At 44.4% G+C, this 26,923-nt stretch overlaps 1 protein-coding gene across 1 annotated transcript in view; it reads right to left on the bottom strand.

The window, feature by feature from the left end:
- Positions 1–14,022: 14,022 nt before the first annotated feature.
- Positions 14,023–26,923, bottom strand: part of ADAMTS18 (ADAM metallopeptidase with thrombospondin type 1 motif 18) — a 149,012-nt gene continuing 136,111 nt past the window's right edge. The window contains exons 23-25 of the mRNA XM_027513673.1: positions 23,861–24,073; positions 19,175–19,322; positions 14,023–16,012 (exon numbers count right to left, since the gene is read on the bottom strand). Of these exons, the coding sequence (XP_027369474.1) occupies positions 15,897–16,012; positions 19,175–19,322; positions 23,861–24,073 (477 nt within the window). The 3' untranslated portion in view covers positions 14,023–15,896. The remainder of the gene's footprint in view (positions 16,013–19,174; positions 19,323–23,860; positions 24,074–26,923) is intronic.

The following is a 26,923-nucleotide window of genomic DNA, read 5'->3' as shown; positions in this document are numbered from 1 at the left end:
CATGTGTAGATGTGCTTTTGATGTTTTTGTGTGGGGAGGTGGACTCTGTGTCCACCAACTTTGCCACCTTGATCTCTTTTCACAGGTCAAATTTGTTGTGTCTCTCTACTGTCAACAAACTATCTGAAAAAGAAATTAAAAAAAAATTCTATTCACAATACTGTCAAAAGCAATGAAATACTTCAGTCAGTTCAGTTCAATCACTCAGTCATGTCTGACTCTTTACAACCCCATGGACTACAGCATGCCAGGCCTCCCTGTCCATCACCAACTCCAGGAGCTTATCCACACTCATGTGCATTGAGTTGGTGATGCCATCCAACCATCTCATCCTCTGTCGTCCCCTTCGCCTCCTGCCTTCAATCTTTCTGAGCATCAAGGTCTTTTCTAATGAGTTAGTTCTTTACATCAGGTGGCCAAAGTATTGGAGTTTCAGCTTTAATATCAGTCCTTCCAATGAACACCCAGGACTGATTTCCTTTAGGATGGACTGGTTGGATCTCCTTGCAGTCCAAGGGACTCTCAAGAGTCTTCTCCAATACCGCAGTTCAAAAGAATTAATTCTTCTGTGTTCAGCTTTCTTTATAGTCCAACTCTCACATCCATACATGACTACTGGAAAAACCATAGCTTTGACTAGATAGACCTTTTTTGGCAAAGCAATGTCTCTGCTTTTTAATATGCTGTCTAGGTTGGTCATAACTTTTCTTCCAAGGAGCAAGGGTCTTTTGATTTCATTGCTGCAGTCACCATCTGCAGTGATTTTGGAGCCCCCTAAAATGAAGTCTGTCACTGTTTCCACTGTTTCCCCATCTATTTGCTATGAAGTGATGGGACCGGATGCCATGATCTTAGTTTTCTGAATGCTGAGTTTTAAGCCAACTTTTTCACTCTCCTCTTTCAGCTTCATCAAGAGGCTCTTTAGTTCACTTTCTGCCATAAGGGTGGTGTCATCTGCATATCTGAGATTATTGATATTTCTCCTGGCAATCTTGATTCCAGCTTGTGCTTCATCCAGTCCAGCATTTCTCATGATGTACTCTGCATATAAGTTAAATAAGCAGGGTGACAATATACAGCCTTGACATATTTCTTTCACAATTTGGAACCAGTCTGTTATTTCGTGTCCAGTTCTAACTGTTGCTTTTTGACCTGCATACAGTGATCAAGACCATCCACAAGGAAAAGAAATGCAAAAAGGCAAAATGGTTGTCTGAGGAGGTCTTACAAACAGCTGTGAAAAGAAGAGAAGTGACAGGCAAAGGAGAAAAGGAAAGATATACCCATTTGAAGGCAGAGTTCCAAAGACTAGCAGGAAGAGATAAGAAAGGCTTCCTCAGCGATCAGTGCAAAGAAAGAGGAAAACAATAGAATGGGAAATACTAGAGATCTCTTCAAGAAAATTAGAGATACCAAGGGAACTTTTCATGCAAAGATGGGCTCAGTAAAGGACAGAAATGGTATGGACCTAACAGAAGCAGAAGATATTAAGAAGAGGTAGCGAGAATACATGGAAGAACTATACAAAAAAAGATCTTCATGGCCCAGATAATCACGATGGTGTGATCACCATCCTAGAGCCAGACATCCTGGAATGTGAAGTCAAGTGGGCCTTAGAAAGCATCACTACGAACAAAGCTAGTGGAGGTGAATAAAATACTTAGGAATAAATTAAACCAAGGATGTAAAAGACCCATGTATTGAAAACTGTAAGACATTGATCAAAGAAATTGCAGATACAAATAGAAAGATATCCCATGTTCATGGATTAGAAGAATTAATATTGTTAAACATGTTTATTCTACACAGAGTAATCTATGGATTCATTGCAATCCCTATCCAAACTCCAATGGCATGTTTTCCCCTACAGAAATAGAAAAAAAATTTAATATTCATATGGAACCAAAACCCCCTAAAGAGTCAAACCAATCGAGGAAAAAAGCACAAAGCTGGAGTCATCAGTTTCTGACTTAAGTGTATCACAAACTACAGTCATCTCAATTGGTTCAAGTTTGTTGCTTCTTCCTTTTGCCTTCTCAGATTTGCTTCTTAGCCCCTCTAGTAAATTGCTTTTCATTTTGGTTAATGGACTATTAAAATTCCAGAATTTGATTCTTTTTTGGTAATTTCTATATCTTTATTGACAGTCTCTATTTGGAAATTGTTCTCTTAACCATCAGTCTTACGGTTTTCTTTAGTGCTTTCGGCATAATCTTCTTTGATTTTTAAAAACACTTGAAATAGCTAATTTATAGCTTTTGCTTACTAAAGTGAATATCTGCATTTCTTCACAGAAAGGAAAGGAAAGGAAGAGAAAAGAAACTTACGCCTTGGCTATTGGCTTCTTCGTGCTTATCTCTCCATGACACTGCCTGTGTGTGTTTACTCTCAAGATTGTCAGGCAACTGATTTTCCTATTTCATCCAAAATTTGTCTGATTGAGAGTTAGTCTTGAGGAGACAGATCATCATCTTATAAGTGGAAACCATAGGGCAATTTTAAAACAAGTATTATTGGCTTGTTTGTTTGTTTTTTTTAAACAACACTCCTTTCTTTTCTTCCCAGGTGGCACCAGTGGTAAAGAACCCACCTGCCAGTGCTCGAGACATGAGAGGCAGGTTCGATCCCTGGGTTGGGAAGACCCCCTGGTGGAGGGCATGGCAACCCACTCCAGTGTCCTTGACTGCAGAATCCCATGGACAGAGGAGCCTGGCGGGCTACAGTCCATAGGGTTGCAAGGAGTCAGACACGACTGAAGCGATTTAGCACACATGCACCTCTCTTTCCTAAGTGGAAAGATTTTTATTACCTGAGACAGACTTGTATTCTAAACCCAAGTAATATCATGTTTTGCTCTGTGACCTTAAGAGAATTATTTACCTTTATCAAACCTCAATTTCCTCATCCTTAAAAGGGAGGAAGTGATAATAAGGGATTTGCTGTGAGAATTAAAGGAGAGAATGCAGATACAGAGCCTGGGACAATATCTGGCACATGGTTGGGGCTTGGTAATTATCAACCCACTTTTCTCTGTGCAGCAGTAAAGGCTTTGGAAGGGAACTGAGCTGGTTGGTGATGATTATCTGGCTACTGCATTTGAAGGCTGTAAAACCAACATCTGAGTTGATAAGATTAACTTGATCACTGCTAAATCTCCCTGCCACTTGGTACCAGGGAAACTGAGACGCCTAACTCCTGAACACCATCTTCCAAAAAGCAGGTTTTCACAGGGTAACTCTGAGAGACGCTTTGTGCTGGGAAACAATACCTGGAGTGTGCCTTCCAGACAGAGAGTACAGTAAAGGAACACATTAATCTGCCCCCAAATCCTATTTCATGTCTTCCGGACCTTGCACAGGGGAGATGGGTGGAAACAATTGATCCATTGAGGATCGCAGGCTCACCTCCAACTCAGCTCTCTACCTGGGTGAGTGGATTTGGATGGGGAACAAGTGCTTTGGCCTCAGCCAAAGGTGGTTTCCTGCTCCTTGGCTAAGGCTGGCAGTTCAGTGACGAGATCTCGTTAGCAAGGCTGCCGCTGGAAAAGACGTTAGCAGTGCCCACCCGGTCAGGATTTAATTAATAATCACACAGGAACTGACTTCCTCCCACTCTGGGAGAAGGAGGAGTTGGGCAGCCGGCCATCCGCAGGCTGCCAGCTCTCAGCATTTGAGGGCCTCAGCTGTGCACTTGTGCCAGGAGGCGGGCAGCTGAGGGTCAAACGACCCTGGGCCTCACGAAATCTCAGTTACGAATAAACGTGGTTCTCAGGTTGTTTCCTGGAGAGCTTCAAAAACCATAAACCTGCCTTTTACCCTTCAAATCTCCTTTGCTCTGGCAAGAAGCATCTGTTGCCTTCTTTATACTGATTCTGTCTTCTTTTTCTTTTTTTAAGTTTTACTGAAATATAGTTGATTTATAATGTGTTAATTTCTGCAGTACAGCAAAGGGATTCAGATATATACATATATATTCTTTTCCTAAATGTTCCTTTCCATAATGGTTTATCACAGAATACTGAGTATAGTTCCCTGTGCTATACAGTTGCTGTTCAGCCGCTAAGTCGTGTCCGACTCTTTGTGACCCCACGGACTGTGTAGTCAGCGTGGCTCCTCTGTCCATGGGGTCTTCTGGCCTATCTGGCAAGGATACTGTGTGGGTTACCATGTCTTCTTTTTCTTGATTGTCATTTGTTTAGGTACCAATTTGTTGAGTATTAGGGTCCAGGCACTCCCATTTGTATTGTGGGAGTATTGAGGGCACAATGCTTAACTGAGCATTCAAACAATTCCAGTTGCTATAGTTACTCCTGATTAGGTCAGTCACCAATAAATGAATGACATGTGGGTTGAGAGTCTGTGTGGGGTTGAATTGGGGAGGAAATTTCCAGTGGTTTTCTGTACTTGCAGGCAAGGTGGGTGCAGACTGTGAGAGCATGACCTTAAAAGCAAGAATGCAGGTGCTGGCTTTGGGAACAAAATCCCACCACAGACTGGTGTGGGAAGAAGCGACTCAGGATTTCAAGCACGTGGCTAGAACAGCATGTCGTCTCTGCTGCAGCTCTATGCCTCTTTTGCTGAGCACTCATCCTGGTTGTAATTTTTTGGGTTGGTCTGTGGGATGTCTTGGTTAATAGCTGTCCTTATCCATGAATATAAACCCAAAGAGAGCAGAACACTGTTTCTCTTCAACCTTGCAGGATCCAGCGCAAGTGGTACCAACTTTCACTGAATACATGATTCAATGCCTATTCCTAGATATGGAAATGAAAGCACAAAAGAAATCAAGTGATGCTGCCTGTAAGCAGATGGGTACTCAGAGGGAATTTAAGATTTGAATCTGAGGTGTGTGTGAATGCAAATTCTTTGTTCTTAATCAACATAAGGGTGTCCTTGTGAATATAATGCTTCTGTACAAAATGTCTGTGAGCCTTGGCTCTTAAGAAAACCTAGAAGAGTTAATAATAATTATCTTACATTGTTGTTTTACGATTCAGATAACTACAGAAATTGAGATTAATATATGGAAAATACCGAGCACGCCCCTTGCACGTAGCAGCTGTGTGTTAATGTTCATTACCATCATCATCATCGCCGCTTCATCATTGCCTCTCCCTGCTGTTCCCACTTGATCATCTTATTACATTGTTGTTTTTGGTTTTCCAAGTAGGTCCTAGGAAAATTTTATGAAAATAAGCAAAACATTTACTTTTCATCAATCACTCTTAATACATTATGGACCAGAGATGTATTACAGCTATAGGCATTAACTTCTGCAAAAATCCTCCAGTCAGTAATATGTTAAAACATTTTCAAAGATCTGTTTCATGGAAAGCACATGATATGAAAGAATACTGTGTCCAAAATACCTTCCCTGGGGTATACCTCTTTTTCTCTTTTAATGTGTGGGACAGAAGGGAGTAACGTTAAATTCTTTTTTTGTCTTCCTTCCACTCTCTCCAACTCCAGCCTTATCATAATTTCGGGGGGAATGGCTGGAAGTGTCAGATGTAGCCACGCCTGCCAGACTCTTAGAGAGTTGATCGAATGAGTGAGGCAAAATGCCATGCGCAGCCTCCATCTCCCTGTTTCTACAACTAGATTTCATAACTTAAAAAAAAAATATGTATTTATTTGGTGGTGCCAGGTCTTAGTTGCTGCATGTGGGATCTAGTTCCCTGACCAGGGGTTGAAAACTGGGCCCTGCATTGGGAGCGTGGAGTCTCAGCCAGGGGACCACCAGGGAGCCCCAGACTTCAGAACTTCAGCAATGCTTCCCACCCTACTCTTGCCCAGCAGAAACAGACTAGCTCCTGATAGGCCCTTATCCTTGAGTGACATCCCACCAAAAATGAAGGGCTGACTTCCAGTCTGCTTAATTTCCTCACACAATCCAAGCAGGGACAGGGGGGTTTAACTATGGTTACTTCAGTTCTTTGTTTATCAACAGGTCAAACACTCTTTCAGCATATACGTCCATTTTAAACATATTGATTCATGATATTTCTTGGGTGCAAACATGCTTACTATCTGTGTTCTAAATATTGATACTGTGAATGTTTCTCCTTTTGGATAGAGCGTAGGGAATCCATTTAGAAAATGTTTAAAATAAACATTAACATTGAGCTTATCCTTTTCATCTCAGTCATCAAGGTAAACAATCACAAAAAAATTAGAAACAATCTGATTTAGTTCTCTTTTTCTGGCTCCACAGAGTTCTCAGTCATAGATTATTTCAATCCTATAGTAAAAGTCCTATTGAATTTTCTGAATCCCTAAAAAAAAAAAAAACAAAAAACCCTAGACTACAAGGGTGAAGAGGCAAGAGACTATGTCTGTCATGTTCCCCCATATATCATCCACTCAAGAAATGGTAGGTAAAGACAATACCACACTAAACAAGACAGAAAAATCCCCTACCCTCATGGACCTTCCATTCTAATTGTGAGTTCAGTACCAAGGACAGTGGCTGAAGATTCCCGTTCTCTGGTTGAGTGAAATAGCAGACGCGTGAATGAAGTTGCCCCTTGTGTACACAACATTTGTTTGGGGCACTCTTGAACCAGGGAAATGGGGGCGTGAACAGTACAGGAACAGTTAGTGCTACATAGCAAAGTTCCTAGGTGATCACAGGTGTGATCAAAGACAGTCCTCAATTCAAGCATATCATTATTCAAAGAGATTTTTATATCTCAACAAAGAGGTATAATCTACACGCCATAACACCCACCCATTTAAAGAGTTCTATATAAGGTATTTTAGTGTATTTATAATACAAGGTTTTGTCACATTCAACACCTTTCCTAATTTATGACTCAAAGCAAAGTCCCTGAAGATAGCAGCCTTTGGAAAGGAAAGTGGTCAGATATTTTAAAGAACTGGCTCTTTCATGAGGTCGCCTTTGCCCTGTGTGCAGAAAGCATGACAACATTTTTCTGTTGCTTATGGTCCCAGAGTATTTCTTTTGAGGAAGGGGAACTTAATATCATATGAACTTGGCAGTGTTTCTTATTAGGCTTCTATTTGAAACACTACTCATTAGAATTACTTCTTCCCAGGTGGCGCTAGTGGTAAAGAACCCACCTGCCAATGCAGGCAACATTAGAAACGCGGGTTCCATCCCTGGGTTGGGAAGATCCCCTGAGGAGGGCATGGCAACCCACTCCAGTATTCTTGCCTGGAGAATCCCCTGGACAGAGGAGCCTGGCAGGCTACAGTCCACGGGGTCGCAAAGAGTCAGACACGACTGAGTGACTGAGCACAGCACAGCACTCATTAAAATTCTCGGATGTCTCCAGAGTACTTGTTGATAAAAGCATTTGCTTACCAAGTGAAAAATCAAATATAATACAGTTAAGAGAATACTTGCCAGAAAATGATCATATCTGACTGTACACTTGGACTTACCATTAACTCTGGGTAATTTTAGGAAAGGCCCAGGACTATTTGGGTCTCAGTTTCTACATTTGTAAGGGAGAGAGAATGAAACGATAACTACTTTCTCTTCCAGGTCATAACTTTTATACATTTATTTGAAAGCAGAGTACTCTGCTTAATTAAAATTGGGCGATTTTATTATTTTAGGACCCCCCCTTCACATTCACATGATCCTGATTCGCATTATGTGATATTGGCAACAATACAGGGAAAACAAGCATTTTCAAAGGTTGAGTGGGGTGAATGTAAAAGTGAAGACGTTTTTAAAACAATCTTAGGACTCTATGACTTTGGACTATCGCCAGATTGCTTCATGAATGAACATCTCATATTTTTTAAGAATCAGTCCCTTTGGGGTAAAGAACAGGATCTGTTTCCATTCTCAGCCCTTGAAATGCAGTAAATGCTCAATAAATGCTTGTTGAAGAATGAATATATTTTAGATAGCAAAAATGCAGGAAATAATGTTAGTTTAGGCAGAGCGAACTATATAAGAGGGTCCATATGATTATATGTTAGAAACTTAGTGAGACCACAAATGCTAACTCCCACGACAGTGTGAAAAGTTTGCCTCCTCACCAGACTTCTCTGCTTGTAATAAAAACTCTGCACCGTGTGGGCATCATAACAAAGGGATTTACTGAATACAATTATTCCTTTACTGCTTTAAAAAATGCCGATATATAAATAGACATTCATTTTAAATATCTGGAACCAATCTTAAAAACCCTTAATTTAATAAAATTAGACATTGAACCAGAGAAATCAGAGGCCCAGAACAGCACAAACCATGGAATTAACCTGTTTATTCTCTAGCATAGCCCCAAAGCATCTTCTGGCGGGTCTTCCCTATATTACAAAAGATGTTTCTTTTGTCTTCTGTTGGACAAAGCTTAAGCTTCTCCTATTTTCACTCAGTCGAGTCAGCCAGTGGATTTCTGGCAAACTGTCAGGAAGTGACAGTTGGCCTAATTCATAAAAATGATTGATTTACCTTCTGGCACCTAATGACCGGGCAGGAAACCGGAGGAAAGGCTTCCTTCTGCCTTGACTCTGGCTCTCAGGAGTACCACTGTCTCCACTGCGGGTTTCTTCACTCACACACAAGAAGCCCGGGGAGTGATTCCCAGAAGACACTTTCCGTTGGGGATTCAATGGCTTCTGTCTTTTAGGCACCCTCCCACCCATTTTTAAGAAAATAGATGGCAGTACCCTAGCTCTTGCATAAGGGTGCTTGGCTGAGAGAAATGGCCGATTTCCCTCAATCCTGAGGTTCTATTGCCCTCTGAACCCCTCTGTAGACTACTGACATGCTCGGGAGCGGGAAGAGAGAGGAGGTGAGCATGGACCTTGTCCCTTCCTATAAATCCTTTTCTTTCTTTCTTCCTTTTTCTCTCTGTGCTGGGTCTTAGTCGAGGCATATGAACTTTTACTTGTGGCATGCTAACTCTGAGTTGTGGGCTTTCCTGGTGGCTCCGATGGTAAAGATTCTGCCTGCAATGCAGAAGACCTGGGTTCGATCCCTGGGAAGATCCCCTGCAGAAGGGAACAGCTACCCACTCCAGTATTCTGGCCTGGAGAATTGCATGGACAGAAGAGCCTGGTGGGCTACAATCCACGAGGTCACAGAGTAGGACACGACTGAGTGACGCACACACACACACACACAACACATGTCAGATCTAGTTCCCCGACCAGGGATCGAACCCATGGCCCCTGGATTGGGAGTGCCGAGTCTTAGCTACTGCACCATTAGGGAAGTCCCCCAAGATATCTTTGCTTGACCCAGCACTTACCAACACAAGAGTTTCCCAGTTGAAACATACACTCTGAGAATACACCAGAGCCCTTCATTCTGAGTTGACTGTGGGCCACACACTGCAGAGTTGCATTGGAGGGCGTGGTGCCCAGGGGCCTCCTTTGCCTGCACAGGGCAGACGGACCCAGGGCACCTCTTTATTTGCCCTAGACTTAAACTAGCTCTTTCTTGAAGAAACATGAATGCCTTTAAAAACATAAATGCCCAGGTCTTACCCCAAGCTTACTTAAGTTTCTGGAATGAGGCCTGGGAAGTTTCTGTATAAAACACATCCTTAGGTGATGGTAACATAGCTAGTTATTTAGAAATCCTTGTCCTGAGACTTATTTCTAGACACAACTTGACTTTCAAAGGAAGTGGGGTAGGGGAGAATGGACCATCTTTCCAAGAAATAGGAGACACTAGGCCCCGTGGTATATGAAATGGAAGTCTGCAAGAATGGGAGACTTCCTAGACCTTCTGCCAAGGGCTGGCGGTGGGGGCTGCTCCATCCTTCCTCTGCTCCAGCCACATGAAAGGAGAGGAGGGGTCAGAGACAGAAACGTGTCTGGGCCTTGTCTCCACCGGAGCAGCTCCTGGCCCTGTTTTATCTTCAAAGGCCATCTCCCCCAGGGCTCTGATCAGTAACAGAGAAAGGCCACTCTTTGTGCTGGATACCACACTTAGCAAGTCTGCTGGCCGAGAGGATGGAGGAGTCAGAGCACCGGGTGTTTATTTAGACCATTCTGAGCCAGGGTTTGGGCGCTGCGGTGCTAACACTTGGTAACGCCAGCTGATGTCCTAACCTGTTTGGGGCATAGGGAGCCGAAATTGGGAGGCCAAGGTGATAGAAGAAAAGAGAGCTAAAAAGAATCTGGGCTTCTGGGGAGAAATGACCTACAGGATTTCCTTTTCCTAGACCTTGATGCCTCTTTCTCATCCCAGTTAGCATGCTGGGAACAATTCTTGAACATCATTCATTTGTTCCACCAGTCAACAATTGTATAAATTACTAATTATGAACTCAACCGTCCCTTATGAAACAGAGATTAGGAAAACAAATAGTTTGCAAGTATCTCATCATAATGTTCAAAGAGGATGCTGGTTTTGTGCATGGGTAAGGCCTTTACTATGACCAGTGCGTTCTCTTGGCAAAACTCTATTAGTCTTTGCCCTGCTTCATTCCGTATTCTGAGGCCAAATTTGCCTGTTACTCCAGGTGTTTCTTGGCTTCCTATTTTTGCATTCCAGTCCCCTATAATGAAAAGGACATCTTTTTTTGGGTGTTAGTTCTAAAAGGTCTTGTAGGTCTTCATAGACCCGTTCAACTTAATTCACCCATTCCAGTCCATTTTAGTTCGCTGATTCCTAGAATGTCAACGTTCCCTCTTGCCATCTCCTGTTTGACCACTTCCAATTTGCCTTGATTCATGGACCTGACATTCCAGGTTCCTATGCAATATTGCTCTTTACAGCATCGGACCTTGCTTCTATCACCAGTCACATCCACAACTGGGTATTGTTTTTGCTTTAGCTCCATCCCTTCATTCTTTCTGGAGTTATTTCTCCACTGATCTCCAGTAGCATATTGGGCACCTACTGACCTTGGGAGTTCCTCTTTCAGTATCCTATCATTTTGCCTATTCATACTGTTCATGGGGTTCTCAAGGCAATAATACTGAAGTGGTTTGCCATTCCCTTCTCCAGTGGACCACATTCTGTCAGACCTCTCCACAACTGCAGATGGTGACTGCAGACATGAAATTAAAAGACGCTTACTCCTTGAAAGAAAAGTTATGACGAACCTAGATAGTACATTCAAAAGCACAGACATCACCTTGCCAACAAAGGTCTAGTCAAGGCTATGGTTTTTCCAGTGGTCACGTATGGATGTGAGCGTTGGACTGTGAAGAAAGCTGAGCGCCAAAGAATTGATGCTTTTGAACTGTGGTGTTGGAGAAGGAGAGTCCCTTGAGAGTCCCTTGGACTGCAAGGAGATCTAACCAGTCCATTCTGAAGGATATGAGCCCTGGGATTTCTTTGGAGGGAATGATGCTAAAGCTGAAACTCCAGTACTTTGGCCACCTCATTGGAAAAGACTCTGATGCTGGGAGGGATTGGGGGCAGGAGGAGAAGGGGATGACAGAGGATGAGATGGCTGGATGGCATCACTGACTCGATGGACGTGAGTCTGAGTGAACTCTGGGAGTTGGTGAGGGACAGGGAGGCCTGGCATGCTGTGATTCATGGGGTCGCAAAGAGTTGGATGCGACTGAACTGAACTGAACTGAACTGAACTGAAGGCCTTTACTGTTGCTTTGCAGAAACTAACAAATAACTGGATACATTTAGAAAAATGCATTCTGGATATTGCTCCTGATGGTCTCTCTGTGCACAAAAACTTGTTGAACAATTCTAAATGTCTAACTATCACCGTCAGTTCAGTTCAGTTCAGTCGCTTAGTCATGTCCGACTCTTTGCAACCCCATGAATCGCAGCACGCCAGGCCTCCCTGTTCATCACCAACCCCCGAAGTTCACTCAAACTCATGTCCATTGAGTCAGTGATGCCATCCAACCATCTCATCCTCTGTAGTCCCCTTCTCCTCCTGCCCCCAATCCCTCCCAGCATCAGAGTCTTTTCCAATGAGTCAATTCTGCATGAGGTGGCTAAAGTATTGGAGTTTCAGCTTTAGCATCAGTCCTTCCAATGAACAACAAGGACTGATCTCCTTTAGAATGGACTGGTTGGATTTCTTTGCAGTCCAAGGGACTCTAAAGAGTCTTCTCCAACACCACAGTTCAAAAGCATCAATTCTTTGGCGCTCAGCTTTCTTCACAGTCCAACTCTCACATCCATACATGATCACTGGAAAAACCATAGCCTTGACTATCACCATAGGTACAATCAAATGGGTATAATTTGCCTTTTCTATGTACAAATATGAATTGGTATTCAAGGCCAAAATCATCAGAATTTTATCTTAAGCCTACTGATACTAAACTGAATATTCCAGAGGGACTAGGTGCAGTTCACTTACTGAGAAATGTTTCTTAGGTATGAATTCTGTGCAGCAGTTATAGTGACTGTATTTTATTTTTAATTAAAATTAAATGTGAATACTATTCAATGGGCTTTTATTTGCCTTCTATTTATGGGAAATAATATGGATTTTCCATTTACAAGAATTATAAAAAGTTACTTTTTAAACCGTATTTTCTTTAGTTCACATCATTTTAAGTTAAATAGATACAGTTAAATAAAAAAATTTAGTAGAGGTATTTTGGGTTTCCAGGGAAATTCAGGATTATAGTAAATGGATGACAGTAGTTCATGAATCAATTTATTCTTGGTCCCTTCTGGAGGGGTAAGGTACAGCCACCCAGGTTGTACTGGTGACGTCACTTCAGATGTTCCGAGCCTCAGCATCAGTGGTGACCACGCAGGAATTGAGGACTTAAGATCGTCGGGAAAGGTAAGGTGAAACAGATGAAACATGGAATCTGCATACAGATTTTTATAGGTTCTAAAATAAACCCATGTGGGACATAAGTAAGTGGCCTCTCCTACATCGCATTACCATTCATGGGTTCTGTGCTGTTAATTCTATAAACTGTCTCCTGCATGATACACGCTGCTGTAAGATCAGCCTTCCCATGGCTGACATACAGAATCCACGCTGAGACCACTGTTCCTCTCTCTCTCCATTCTAACGGACTTCACGTTGCAGGCTCCCATACTCAGGTCCTGTTGCCCAGGAGATACTACCATCCCACAGAGAAACGGTTATTAGAGAACAGCAGTCATCTCTGTGTGTCCTTTATTGAGAATGCAGGCTAAGACGGAGCGTGTTGCCTCCATCCTCAACTCCCCACCTCGGGTCATCCCCGCTCTGCCCAGAATTCTTCTGCTCAGAATTGCTGGATCATTTTTTGTCACACCCTCTTCACGTGTGTCTCAGGGGCCATAATAGAATTCTAAGGCTCAAATGGCCTTCTCTGTCTTTTTAAAAAGGACACCATCCTGTGGTTGTTCCTGACTCCTTCTACTCCTGATGTGGGCATTAAATGAGATAACATGATTGCTTTTATTAATAATATGACCAAAAGGTAGAAGGTAGGAAGGTATACCTTTTTTGCCATCTATTCTACTTTTCATTATTAACAATAATTTTTATGTTTGTAAAATAGTGACCATTCACTTTAAAATCCTCTTAAATATATTTTTAAAATATGCATGCATTATACATATATATATAAAATCTCAGATATGCAGAAAAAAATAGTTTATTCAGGTCATTTGGACTTACTTTGCTGAGAGAGTTTTTTATTTCCCTCTGGTCTGAAGACGTGAAATTTAGAAAACTTGAATAACTTGCTTTTTAATTTATTACTTAGGTTTTTTTTCCCTTTCCTTGCTCCTTTCCCTCCCCCTTTCTTTCTGCAAAGATTTTCAAGTAGGGGGAAAAAAAAAAGATAGAAAACCCACTACATTTATGGTTTATCTAACTTGGATGATTTCCATAAATAAATGATTACATGACTAGTAAGAGTAGAAAAAAAATAATTTAGTATTTGCATGAGATGGTAAACGTCATGTGTTTCATCCCAGTATTTAATGGTTTCTAATTTCCTCAAGCACAAACAAACAAGAAAAATGATTAATGTCTTCCCTCCAACCTTTTCTCAGCTTTTCAAGAAATTACTGAGATTCTTAATCAACATTTATACACTTAAATCACCTTGGTAATGACCAGCTTCTTGCTAACTTATTCAAGAACTTAACGAGTTTCAAAGGCAAAGAAACAGAACACTTTATTATAAAACTTATAAAATAATTAAATATTACACATATATTTTGACTTTTCTCTATAACCCATGTTTATTTATTCAACACTTTTCCTCAGAATTAATTCACTTCCTCAAAGAAGCAAGTGAGAACACATAAGAATAGGCTATTAATAAATTAATTTTCCATAAAATAATAAAAATGATAATTATATAAAGAAACAAGTTGAAATTTTTTTCAGAGGGTAAGAGGGTAGTGATATGGAGGCCTATATTTATTTTTATGATAAAATGGCCACTATTCTAGGCCAAGTCCAGGAGACAGAATATTCTAATCATTATTTCTCTGAGATTTGAGAATGTATGATTTTAATTAGAATGGAATAAAGGACGCTCTAAATTTAACAAACCACTGTCTGGTTGGTTATGCTGAGCGGGCAAATCCCTGTTTGAATTGGGACTTTTAAAAGCAGTAAAATTGGGTTACATTCATCAAAGACATTGAGGAACAGAGTAGAATTATATAAATATGCCCTTTATAACCACATCTCAAAAAACTACAGAAGGACACTGTCTTGTAAGTTACTTTGGTTTTGGCAAAATGATGTGGTGTTTTTCCCATGGAGAACAGTTGTAAGCTCATTAGTGCCTACCAACAGCTGGCTTCTGAAGACTGAAAATATCATCTGAAAGATTACGAAACACTCGTTTGTTGAAGTGTCCTGGCATATTACAATTTATTAATATTCACATAGTGAGAAGATGGATGGATTTCTCAATTGCCACCGTGACTTTCCCCTTGTTAACCAAATCCTAGGGCAAATTTAAATATGTCAGTTGCTAAGGAAAAACCCACAAGTGGCCTCTAATCTTCCAAGCATCTCTGATAATACGTGGGGAGCACCATGAGTGGCGTTTTCCTGTCCTTCCAAACGGGACTGTTTTGCTCTTTGTCTCCTCTTAGGTTTCTACCAGAAACACACGTGCTGATTCCCCAAGAGCAGACCTGAGGCTCCCAAGGACTTGTTCGGCTAGCACCAAAAATGACGAGGTTGACAGAGTGTGTAGGGCAACAAGGTTTTGTGGTTATTTTTTTTTTCTTTTCTTTTTTTTTTTCCACAGTGTGAAGTCCAATTAAGTGGAAATCTTAACTTGTCCACGTTGCCCTGTTTTCAGAATATTCCTCAGAATACTTTTCAAGTTGTGAATTTTAGTCTTGGAGACTCTCTATATAAGCAGAATATACTTTAAACGAAATAAGAAACACCACCACACACACACACACACACACACACACCAGAGAAACAGGACATGAAGCTTGCTAGTCCAGCAGCAAGCACCATCGTGAGCACCATTCGGTGTTTGTACAACTCCTGGTCCAGGGCGTCCACAGTTCCGGTCAAACTCTGAGCTCTGAGCAACAGTTAGGCAGCGTGTTCCCCACATCGGATTACTCCAAGTCTCAGCCCGTGACTTGAAGTCCGAAAGGACATTTCCAAAACCCACCTTCTGAGGTTCCCTGGGGTGGGGTCTGTCCCCAAAGTTCACAAGCATCTCCCTTGGTCAAAATTCAAACCTGTTCTCTCTCATGGCAAGCCATCACCTCCTTCCTGTAACAGTGCAAAGCAAAGCCGGTCTGTTTTTGTTCTATGCTTCTGTGAGTCCGATTTGTCATTGCTTCCCATTTTCAAGTGCTTCTGAGTACCATGTGTGTTAGGGAAATGAACAAGCAGGCTATTCTCAAGAGCAACCCCTCCAACACGGCGGTCGGCTCACACGGGGTTTGCAGTGTTCAGCTTTCGATGGGAAGGGGGCAGGTCTCTCCGGAGGTTGCGAGGTAAGACCCTGGCCCTGCCAGGAGGGAGGGCGTCGAGATCAGCTCTTTCTGCTGCATGACCTGCAGCACTGCTTGCCATAGAATTTGTGGTTGCAGACGCCGTGCTGAGGAACAAGACGACACCAGCCGAAAAAGTCTACACAGGATGGATCCTCTACGGTGAGAAGAGACGTTCGGCACATTAGGACAGGTTCTCAGCCTTTTCCTTAAGGTGAGGGCTTACGGACAGAGACTTGGGGTCAACTTGCCTATGGCCCCCCGGGGTTCTTACATGAGACATGAGGACTTTGTTGGGGGAAAAGCAGGATGAAGGCACCCAGAGGCACTCTGAAAGTGAAAGTGTTATTCGCTCAGCAGGATCTGACTCTTTGCGAGCCCATGGACTGTAGCCTGCCGGGCTCCTAAGGCTCTGTAACCACTAACAAAATATAAACAGGTTAGTGTTACTGGCTTGCAAGTGGATGTTTTAAAAAAAAAAGTCATCTCCAGCCTGAGCTTAATGTCTGATCCCCCTAAATAAGCTGGAGACTACTGTTGTGCCTCCAAGGCATGTCCCCTAAAAACAACATCCCCGAGGATGTTGTTAAAACACTGGTTCTGTTTCAGAAGGCCTGGGGTGAGGACCCAGACGTTTTTTTTTATTTCTAACAAACACCCTAGGGTTTCTGCCACTACTCCAGGCTCACTACTTTGGGGAGCAACGAACCTCATATACTGGGGGTTCGAAACCTAGATTGAAGGCCCAACTGTGACATTCTGTGCAGGTTTAAATCAAATCTCATGGCCAATTTGTGAAGATGTGAACTGAAGCCAGCACCAGTCTTTTTCAACTTCCTTCCTTGTGTAGGATAACAGGTGTGATTATCTACTGGAAGCAGAACAGGGGCATCAGAGGCTTTGACCCCAAAGGCCCTCAGGAGTTACAGAACACACGTGGAAGTGTACATCCATTTTTCCTTCTGTAAGCATAAATGTGTGTTTTAGGAGTTAGGGCTCAGTCCTTTGACTGGATTTGCAAGGAATTTTTCTTTAACTTTAGAACTATTTAGGGTCTACCCCTATACGTGAGTAAATGCTGTCATTCAGAGCTGGAATTTCCTCCTCTATGCAAGTCTTAAAGTCACCCTCAAGTCCCCGCAAACTGCACACCACCCACGGGTATCCAGTCACATCCCTCCTGAATCCACCCTCACCATTCGCCTCTGAGCCCCGGGACATGGCTCACAAGGCTCTTTTTTTTTCTGTTGCTTTGCCTGTTGCCCTCAATTTGTATCTGGTCTTCCTATGAACTGCTGACAGCTCCTTCCTTAAGCCTTGGTTCTTCTGCCTAAAGCTCCCTTTCACGCAGACACTTCACTCCTCCCACCCCCAAAAGGATTAGCCTCGTAATCCTTTTGAAACGGGTGCACATCCCTGGCACATCCCTGCCCCTAACCCTCCCCCTGGATCCCGTTCACCTGGAGTCAGAGGTACAGTCTCTACAGTGACTCACAGGATCTGGTCCCCAGGACGGCAGAGCCACCTCATCCTTTCGTTTCCCTGAAGCCTCTGCTCAGAGGTGCCCGCTTGGTTCTGCCTTCTCTGACCTCCCTATGAGAACAGCACGCCCCGTGGCCCCCAGGAAGGACCACCTCTCCCAGCTTTGTTTCCCTACGTCCGATTTACTGGCATTTATCACATCACGTGTGTTTACCTATGGCCGCCTCCTCTCCAGAGCGCGGCAGCCTTGAGCAGACATCTGACTTTCTCTCACTGCTCTGCTCCCAACACCTGCCACAGCGCGGCTGCTCAAGAAGCACTTGTTGAAAAAAATAAATTCCTCCACCTGACGGCCAAAACAACCAGTTCAAGCCATACTGACTCTCCGCTTGGGTAGCAGGATGAGATGGAGTTGTTCTTTTCTTTCCTACTAGTAAGTCCTGGTTATATTCTGAAGGTGGAGTCTAGAGGATTAGCTGACAGGTGGGTAAAGAGTGTGAGAGAAAAAGGAGAATCAAGAATGACTACGGGATTTTGGCCTGGGCATCTAGAAGAACGGGGTCATGTTTACTGAGATGGGGGCGGGGTGGAGGCAGGCCCCAGGAGACTAGTTTAGGCTATATCAACAGAGATACAAGCGTGACATGAGAGGAAGACTTTGCCTATGTGTCTATATGTATATAATCTTCAAGTTCAGTTATTTTTTAATACAGTGTCTTATACCCCAGTGCATCAGCATATACCCTAATCAATCAGAATGTACATGTGGATCAGCTTCTATTTAGACTGGAGAGATGACCCTGTTGATGCAGTGGAAATACTGGAGGACAAAAAGCACTATCACCACTTGCCCCTCCTGAGATAAGCATGGAATTGCAACATAGCTTCTGCTGGAAGCTAGATACAAGTCAGGAGTCAGACGTGAGGTGTCTCACAACGCTGTCAAAGTATTGCATGGGGTTATAGTTGTAATAATGATTACTAATAGCTGATTACTGAGTGTAATAGAGGATGAGGTGGTTGGATGGCATCACCGACTCAATGGACATGAGTCTGAGTAAACTCCGGGAGTTGGTGATGGACAGAGAGGCTGGTGTGCTGCAGTCCGTGGGGTCGCAAAGAGTCGGACACAACTGAGCGATTGAACTGAACTGAATAGCTGATTATTTGCACCTCTGTTATGAGTCTGGTATTTTGTTTACACTATTAAGGACAACCCCAGAGCGAGCTTTACATCCTACATGCAAACAATTGGCAAGTATCATTGGCTGGATCTCAAACACATCCAGCGACTCCCACCGCCATTACCCTTGTGGGACCTCGTCCCCTCACTGGACGTGGGACCTGCCTCCTGCAGAGAGGAGATAAGTCCTCGTTCTGTTCTAGGCCCCCTCCTCAGTGTAACTTCCAGGGATCCTCCTGTGCGATGGGGATGGGAGAACTGGGAGGAATCCCCACCTGAGGAAAACTAGAGGCCCCGTATTTGGCCAGGAAGAAACGCCTGGGCTGTGTCCTGCGTGTCTGTCTTCTCATTTTACTCCTCTTGATACAAGGAGACCTGCCTCAGGCAGGAGGCCTGAGACAAGGCCCTCTCTTGGAAAGCCTTCCCGAGTCTCCCTCGCATCATCCCTGGCACCAGCTAGAGCTCACCACCATTGGGGACTGCCCTGGATGTATGTGCCTTGCACAACTCTCAGGAGGGCTCCTCTAATGTCGACTGTGATGTGAATGGCACCCCCGAGAGTTTGGGCAGGAGCTGCATAACTGAATATAGCAGGTGTTGGACAAATACTCCAGACAGGAGGAAAACCGACTTGTGCGAGGCGGGGTCCTTTACCTCTCTTGGCAGGAGCTGGACAGAAGTTGGTGTTACAGGCCCGCAGCACTGGAGGCTTCTGCCGCAGCAGACAGCTCGAGGAAGGCCGGCCCTGCTGGACACAGTGGACGGAGCGTGTCTGCACCCCTCCGCCACAGCTAACGGTGCACTGCAGGAGAGGGAGGAAGCGGTCAGGAACGGGCCATTCCCCATGCCACTCACAGCAGGGAAAGAAACCTCCGTGCCTCGTGACATTGCCAAGGCGCCTGTCGATGAAACAGGGACTGTCCAGAGCTGGGCACATGAATCCACTCTCCTAACACGTTTTGGGAGCCGTTTGATCTGATTAGAAGGCTCTGAAGCAAATGCCATCTGCTTCCCCCAAGACTCTGTGTCTCCCAGTCAAGTAACTCAGGCAGAAGAGAGGTTCCAGGCATACAGAAGCTGCCACAGGAATGCAGAAGCAAATACAGACACTTCCAGCCAGTTCATCACAGTATTTAAAGAATTCCAGGCAACCTCTGCAGATACAATAGTGGAGGGGATGGTTCAGAACTTGGACAGCCGAAGAAATATAACGCTCTGAGACAGCTTAGGAATTATGGCCTCCCCGCCCAGCCAAATTCTGAGATAGCGTGGTGGATATTGTGTTTTGAATTCAATTATCTCACTGTCCAACTGAAGGTAAAAAAAAAAGACTAAAAAGGACTGACCAGTAATTTTTTTTCCAGGCATACACACAAATATATTTCCTAACAAAAGAACAAATAAGAAAATATTATCAGAGAAAAGATAGCCCTTTAAATTAATGTTTACATGTATTTTGCTTTAAAAGAAGTCCGCTACCAGTTCATTATCCTTATTATTTTTTCCTATTTTATTGTGGACAGGTGAGGATGTCCACTTGGGACAAGCATCACTATGCAGATGGCTTTTGAGAGGGAAAAATATGTTGTGGTAAAAAGAGTATGAGTTTTGGAATTATCCCTAAATTCAAAGATAGCTGTATCCCCGTTACCAAATCATCTCAGTCAAGATGGCTAACTATTTTTGTGAAGAACAAGACAGTAACTATTTTAATTTGTTAATTGAGGTATAGTTGATGTACAATATTATGTTAGTCTCCGGTATACAACAGAGTGATTCAAAATTTGTATAGATAATATTCCATCTATGGTTATTATAAAATATTGGTTAATCCTATGCCTTTGTAGATTATATATACACACATACACAGATACACACATATACATATCATATATAATAGTGTGTACCCCTTAATGCCACTCCCCCTCCAGTAATCACTGGTTTGTTCGCTACATTTTTTCTATTCCACATAAGTGATAAACGGTATTTGATTTTCTCTGACTAATTTCACTAGGCATAAAACCCTCCTGGTCGATTGATGTTGTTGCAGATGACAAAATTTCATTCTTTCTTCTGGTTGAGTTCTTCATCCACTCATCTGCTGATGGGCACTTAGTCTGCTTCCATATCTTGGTCATCGTAAACAATGCTACTATGAACGCTGGGGTGCGTGTGTCTTTTTTAATTAGTGCTTCCGTTTTCTCTGGATACATACGACATAGGAGTTGAACTGCTGGGTCATAAGGCAGTTCTAGTTTTGTGAGGAACGTCCATACAGTTTTCCCCAGAGTACCAGTTCACACTCTCACCAGCAGTACACAGAGGCTGGCTTTCCCCCACATCCTCACCAACATGTGTCATGTTCTTTGCGACGATAAGCACACTGAGCAGTGTCCGGCGATGTTTCCCTGTGGGTGTGATTTCTCTGATGATTAGCAAGGCTGAGCATCTTTTTGTGTGCTTTTTGGCCATCTGCATCTCATTGGGAAAAATGTTTATTCAATTCTTCTGCCCACCTCCCTTTTGACTGGGTTGTTTTGTTTTTTTGACACCGAGTTGTTTATATGTTTTGGATATTATCCCCTTATTTTTCACAAACATTTGCAAATATGTTCTCCCAGTCAGTAGGTTGTCATTTCATTTTGTCCATAGATTTCTTTGCTGTGAACAAGCCTTTAAGTTTAGTTACACACCCTTTATTTAGTTTTGCTCTAGTTTCTCTTGCCAGAGGAGGCAGATCCAAAGAAAATATTGCTCCACTTTATATCCACGGATGTTCTGTTTTCTTCTAGGAGTTTTATAGTTTCTGGTCTGACAGCTCAGTCTTTAATCCGTTTCGAGTTTACGCCGTATATGGTGTGAGAAAATGCACTCATTTCTTTCCTTTACGGGCTGTGGTCGTTTCCCCAGTGCCACTAACTGCCGATACTATTTTCTCCACTGTCTACAACGGCCTCCTCTGTTGTGGATTAACCACCCCTAAGTGCATGGGTTTAATTGCGGTAGGGTCAGGGTCGGGGAGATGCCGCCTCCTGAAGCACTCAGCCAGGTCCTGGAGTGAGTGCCAGCCCGGGATAGGCAAGGCCGGGTCCTGGGGTCCGGCGGCAGAGCCCAGAGAAGGTGGCCGGCCCTGGAGGTGGTGGCCAGGGAGCTGTTTTCTGACACAGCCGCTGCGGGGTCCAGCATGTCTCGGAGCTTGTGCAGGGCTGGATCCCTGGGCGGCAGGAAGCCAAGGTGCCTCCAAGCTGGTGCGGGCCACGGTTGTCCTGAGGCTGGGGTCCGTCTGCTGGTGGGCAGGCTGTGTCCCACCGCGGAAGGCTGGGGTCCCTCTGCTGGCGGGAGAGGCTGGGTCTGCAGCTACAGCCGCTCACTGGGAGGCTGGGCTTGGCCTGGGGACTCCAGGCTAACAAGCTGGAGCGGGGATTACAGAATGGTGCTTGTGGCAGGACAGGCCCCCAGAGGGTCTGATGCCACTGTCTCTGCCCCAGGGTGTGTTCCAGCTGACATCTTCTCCAGAAGACTGCAGGATCGGCGGTAGGTCTGCACCTTTCTCAGCGTTGCTTTGCCCGAGACCTCAAAGCACATCCTGTAAGAGCGGTGTGTCTGTTTCCCACAGCACTCTGGGACGCCTGAACGTGAGCTCCACTGGCCTGCAAGCCCAAACCTTCTGAGGGCTCATCTTCCTCGTGCAGACCCCTGCTCTGCAACTGTGCTTTTTCTCTGAAATGTGCCCTGCGGCTTTGTCTCTCCCACCCATCTCATCGTGGTTCCTTCTTATATCTTTAGTTGTAGAAACTCTTTTCTGGTGAATGTGTTAAGTCACTACTCAGTCATGTCTGACTCTTTGCAACCCCACAGACTGTAGCCCGCCAGGCTCCTCTGTCCATGGGATTCTCCAGGCAAGAGTACTGGAGTAGGTTGCCATGCCCTCCCCCAGGGGACTTGTGTCTCCTGCATGGCAGGCAGATTCTTTACCATCTGAGCCACCAGGGTAGGTTCTGCTCTTGGTCCTCAATGGCTGTTCTGTAAATAGCCATTATTTCGGCATGCCCGCAAACCCCTACTCTGCCATGTGGGCAACTCTCATCTCACAGCGCTAAGTATTTTATGCTTTATGGGCCATACGACCTTTGTTGTAGTCACTCACCTCTGCACCAAAGCAGCCATGGACCACACACACAAATGAGGACGGCTGTTGTCTAATGAAAGTTTATCCACAAAAACGGGCGGCAGCAGGCGGGGGGTGGGGGGGGTAGATTTGCCACTGGTAATCATTTGCTTATATCTGATCTAAATAATTCTGCACGAATCAATTTCCAAGTCTGTTAAATGAGTAAAATAATGGTAGAAAATTTTTAAAGAAATCCAATTTCATGGTGAGGCTGGCAGCACCTCTCAAGCCAGAGTTGTTTTTTCTGAAGAGCTATGTAACACCTGTTAGCTATAACAATGCAAGGGCCAACCAAACCATAGCTTTGGATTCCTGAGGACACGTTGTTCTCTCAGACTCAGCATCCCAAACCAGTCCCAGCTCATAAGCATCAAACCAACGCATCTAAAGTTTCTTCCAAGTCTTCTGAGGAAAAGGACACCTGTAACATCTGAATTTAGAAGTTGTGTGTCCTTGGCTGATCAACTGCCTAACTCTGAGCTTTACCAGCCTCATCCACAAAACAGGGACAATAATACCCACAAATAAGACCACTTTCCCAATGTCTCAGCTGGTAAAGAATCCACCTGCAGTGCATGAGATACAAGACACGTGTGTTCCATCCCTGGGTCAAAAAGATCCCCTGGAGGAGGAAATGGCAAACACACTCCAGTATTCTTGCCTAAAAAATCCCTTGAACAGAGGAGCCTGGTGGGCTACAGTTCATGGGGTCACAAAGCACAACTGAGTGACTAAGCTCACAACATCACCTCCAGGATGAAGGCAGGAGATAGACAGGTGTACAGGATGTAACACAGTGCATAGAAATGGCTGGACAAATGCTAGCCATCATTGATATTACTCAGAAACACGAGAACCGAGTCAGTCAAGACTCATGAGCAGACTAAAACACAGAAGACTCTAGTGGTGGTTTTAATAGCAGCAACAACTATGAACATTAGCAATACCTTGGGACTAACTGCTTTGTATTACTTATTCATTGAAACAAAACAGAAAAGAAAAAACCTAACTCTGCACAATATTATCATCTCAGTTTTATAGATGTGAAAATGGAGGCTCACCGATGCTGGAACCTGCCCAGGGACTCAGGTCGTTCGGACAGGTCCCTAACAGCAGTTGTAAACGGAATCTTGCTTAACTTTAACCCCCCTCAGTCTCTGTGTGCTCACCTGTTGCCATGGCGATGAATACCACCCAGCGGCCAGACTGTACACTGGATGGGCGGGACACGCCCCCCGGCTGCAGGTTTCCTCCAAGTCCACGTTTGGTTTCTTAATATTGCGGCACCGTCGCTCGGGGAGAGTTATCAGCTTGCCTTGGAAGGCCTTCTCGCTGCATTTCATCTCCCTCTTCCTCACTCCCAGACCACAGCTCACGGAACACTATGGGGCAAGAAAGGAGGCGTCAGGGTGCGGGCTCCACCATCCACGTGTAATCAGAGGGATGGGGCTAGGGCAGGTCAGCCACAGCCCACCAGGCTCCTGAAGGCAGGGCCTCAAGTCCCGCAGGCTACAGAAGCCAGAGGACTGGAGTTACTTTCCCAAGGGCACAGCATGGCTCAGCACCACAAAATAAAGGCAGGCGCTGCCATGACACGGCACACAAGGTGAGCGAGACAGAGCCCGAGAGAAAGATGAGACCAGCAGAGGATGAGGTCAGGGTCACTGTGTCGTGGCCGGATGTCCAGGGCAGGAGGCAGGGCGCAGGGACTGGGCTTACAGGCAGTTCAGGGGAAGAACCACAGATAACAAGCAACTGTCCTTCATCTTTACCTGCCTCTCTCTTCAGCTGGGATATACACTGAGGCTGTGTTATGGCAGGAGAAAAACAAAAAGAGGATGGAGGCTGATGAAATAAGTCTGAGAAAACCTGTTTTTTTTTTAATGTGACTGACTGCTATTTTATTTAAATATTTCCTTACTCCCACTATACAAATTTTCTTTTTCAAAAACTTTAAATTTTGTATTGGGGTACAGCTGATAAGCAACGTTGTGATAGTTTCAGGTGAATAGCAAAGGGACTCAGCCATATAAACACGTGTATCCATATGTATACATGTATCCCGAACTCCCCTCCCACCCAGGCTGCCACGTAACACCGAGCAGAGTTCCCTGTGCTCTACAGTACGTTCTTGTTGGTCATCGGTTCTCAATACAGCAGTGTGTACAGGTCGGTCCCCAACCCCCTAACTATCACTTCTCCCTAGGCACCCATAAGCTCCTTCTCTAAGTCTGTGAGTCTGTTTCGTAAGTTCATTTGACTTTAGATTCCACATAGAAGGGATGTCACAGGATATTCTTCTCTGACTTACTCAGGACTACAGTCTCTCGGTTCATCCATGTGGCTGCAAATGCATTAGAGAAAACCTGTTTTTAAGTATTTTAAACAGTATAATGGAATACTGTACAGGGCCTTGATGAACTGCATAAAGCAGTAAGAAATGACATCAGCATAACCATCATCAATCATGAAGGCTGGGGATCAGATCAGGACGGCAGAGAGGCAGGACGTGGTGCTCCCCTTCTCCCCCGAGACGTCAAAACTAGAGTTATGTAGAGAACGAGTCTCACGGAGCATCTAGCAAATGCTGGCAAAAGACCTCAGACCTCCGAAAGGGTAAGAAAATCTGCACAAAACCAGGTGGGACAAAAGGGGGGGGAAAAAAGAGGAACTGGGCCAGGACCTGCTCCTGGGGAGGGCGCTGTGAAAGGGGAAAGCTTTCTGTACCCCGGTTCGCCCCACACCGGCAGGGAGGTCAACCAGGACCCAGGGGAGCTCTGAAGGGGGCCCAGCAAGCAGGGTGTAGAGGGCAGAGCGTAGAGAGACCTCCGGGTGCTGCCGGCCTCAGACGCTCCCCCGCGGGGCTGAGGCTCGGCTCCCGAGGGCAGACCCGGGGGAGGACGGGGGCTGGTGATGGGCAGCCGGTAAGGGGACCGCAGCCAAGGGAGAATGGAAGAAGTGTGGCTCACCGCCACCTTACACCAGAGAGGCGAGGCACCACCGCGGGCAAGCGCGGAAGGGGGCGGGCTGCCGTCGGAGAGTCCTCCGCCCCTGTGTTCTCAGGCCCCAAAGTCCTAGGATCCCACAAGGCTACCATTTCAAGTGGAAGGAGATAAAGAATTTCTCAGACAAGCAAAAAGCTAAAAGGATACTGCAATACTAACCCTCTCATAAAGGAAATTCTGAAAGGTCGACTCCAAACAGAAAAGCAGCAAGAAGATACAGGAAGAAAGAAATCACAAACGGAAAATAAATCCGCCTAAATTAGCCAGTACGCAGATCAAAAGGAAAAACTATCTGTGAGAGCAGCGACACATGCACGAGCAACAAAGGACACACAAGAAAATGGAAACAAAGGGACATCCAAATCATAACATGTGGGGAAGGAGAGGAAGAAGATGATTTTTTTTTTTTTTTGGAATGTGTTGGAGCCTATATGACTACCTGTCTAAAGCAAGCAGATATAGGGAGGGGTTAACATACTTGAAAAACAGGGCAACCACAAATCAAAACCATAGAATAATTCACAGAAACCAAAAAGAACACAAGCATAAACTAAAAGGAAATCATTAAACCACCAGAAGGAAAGGAAAGGAAAGGAACAAAGAAAGGATAAAGCAGATGTGGTCCATCTATATAATGGAATACCACCCAGCCATAAACAAGAATGAAATCATGCCATTGGGGGCAACATGGATGAACACAGAGATCACCCTACTAAGTGCAGTCAGTCAGAAAGACAGAAGCAACCACCATACAACATCATTCATGTGTGCAATCTAAAATGTGGCACAAAAGAATATCCACAAAGCAGAAACGGATTCACAGACACAGACCTGTGGTTGCAAAAGGAAGGGGGGGAGGAAGAGGGATGGATTGAGAGTTTGGGGTTCACAGATGCAACCTATTACATTTAGAATGGATGAACAAGGGCCTACTGTATACAGCACAGAAAACTAGACCAAATTCCTGGGATAATGGAGAAGAACACAGAAAAGAGTGTGTGTACGTGTTTATAGCCGAGTCACTTTGCTGTACAGCAGAACTTAGCACAACACTGTAAACCAACTATACTTCAATAAGAATAAATAAAGAAGGATAACACTGAGCTTCGCACTTGCAGCAGCGCTGTGAGGGAGCTGCAAGCATGTGCTCCACTGTGCAGACGAGGAAAGGGAGATTTAACTCGAGGTCGGATCTGTAGTCATCACTGAAGGCTGCCTGTGAGTGGG

Source organism: Bos indicus x Bos taurus, chromosome 18 (genome assembly GCF_003369695.1).
Source record: "Bos indicus x Bos taurus breed Angus x Brahman F1 hybrid chromosome 18, Bos_hybrid_MaternalHap_v2.0, whole genome shotgun sequence".
Classification (NCBI taxonomy): domain Eukaryota; kingdom Metazoa; phylum Chordata; class Mammalia; order Artiodactyla; family Bovidae; genus Bos; species Bos indicus x Bos taurus.
Note: the sequence above shows the minus strand (reverse complement) of the source record. Positions and strands in the feature narration are given on the sequence as shown.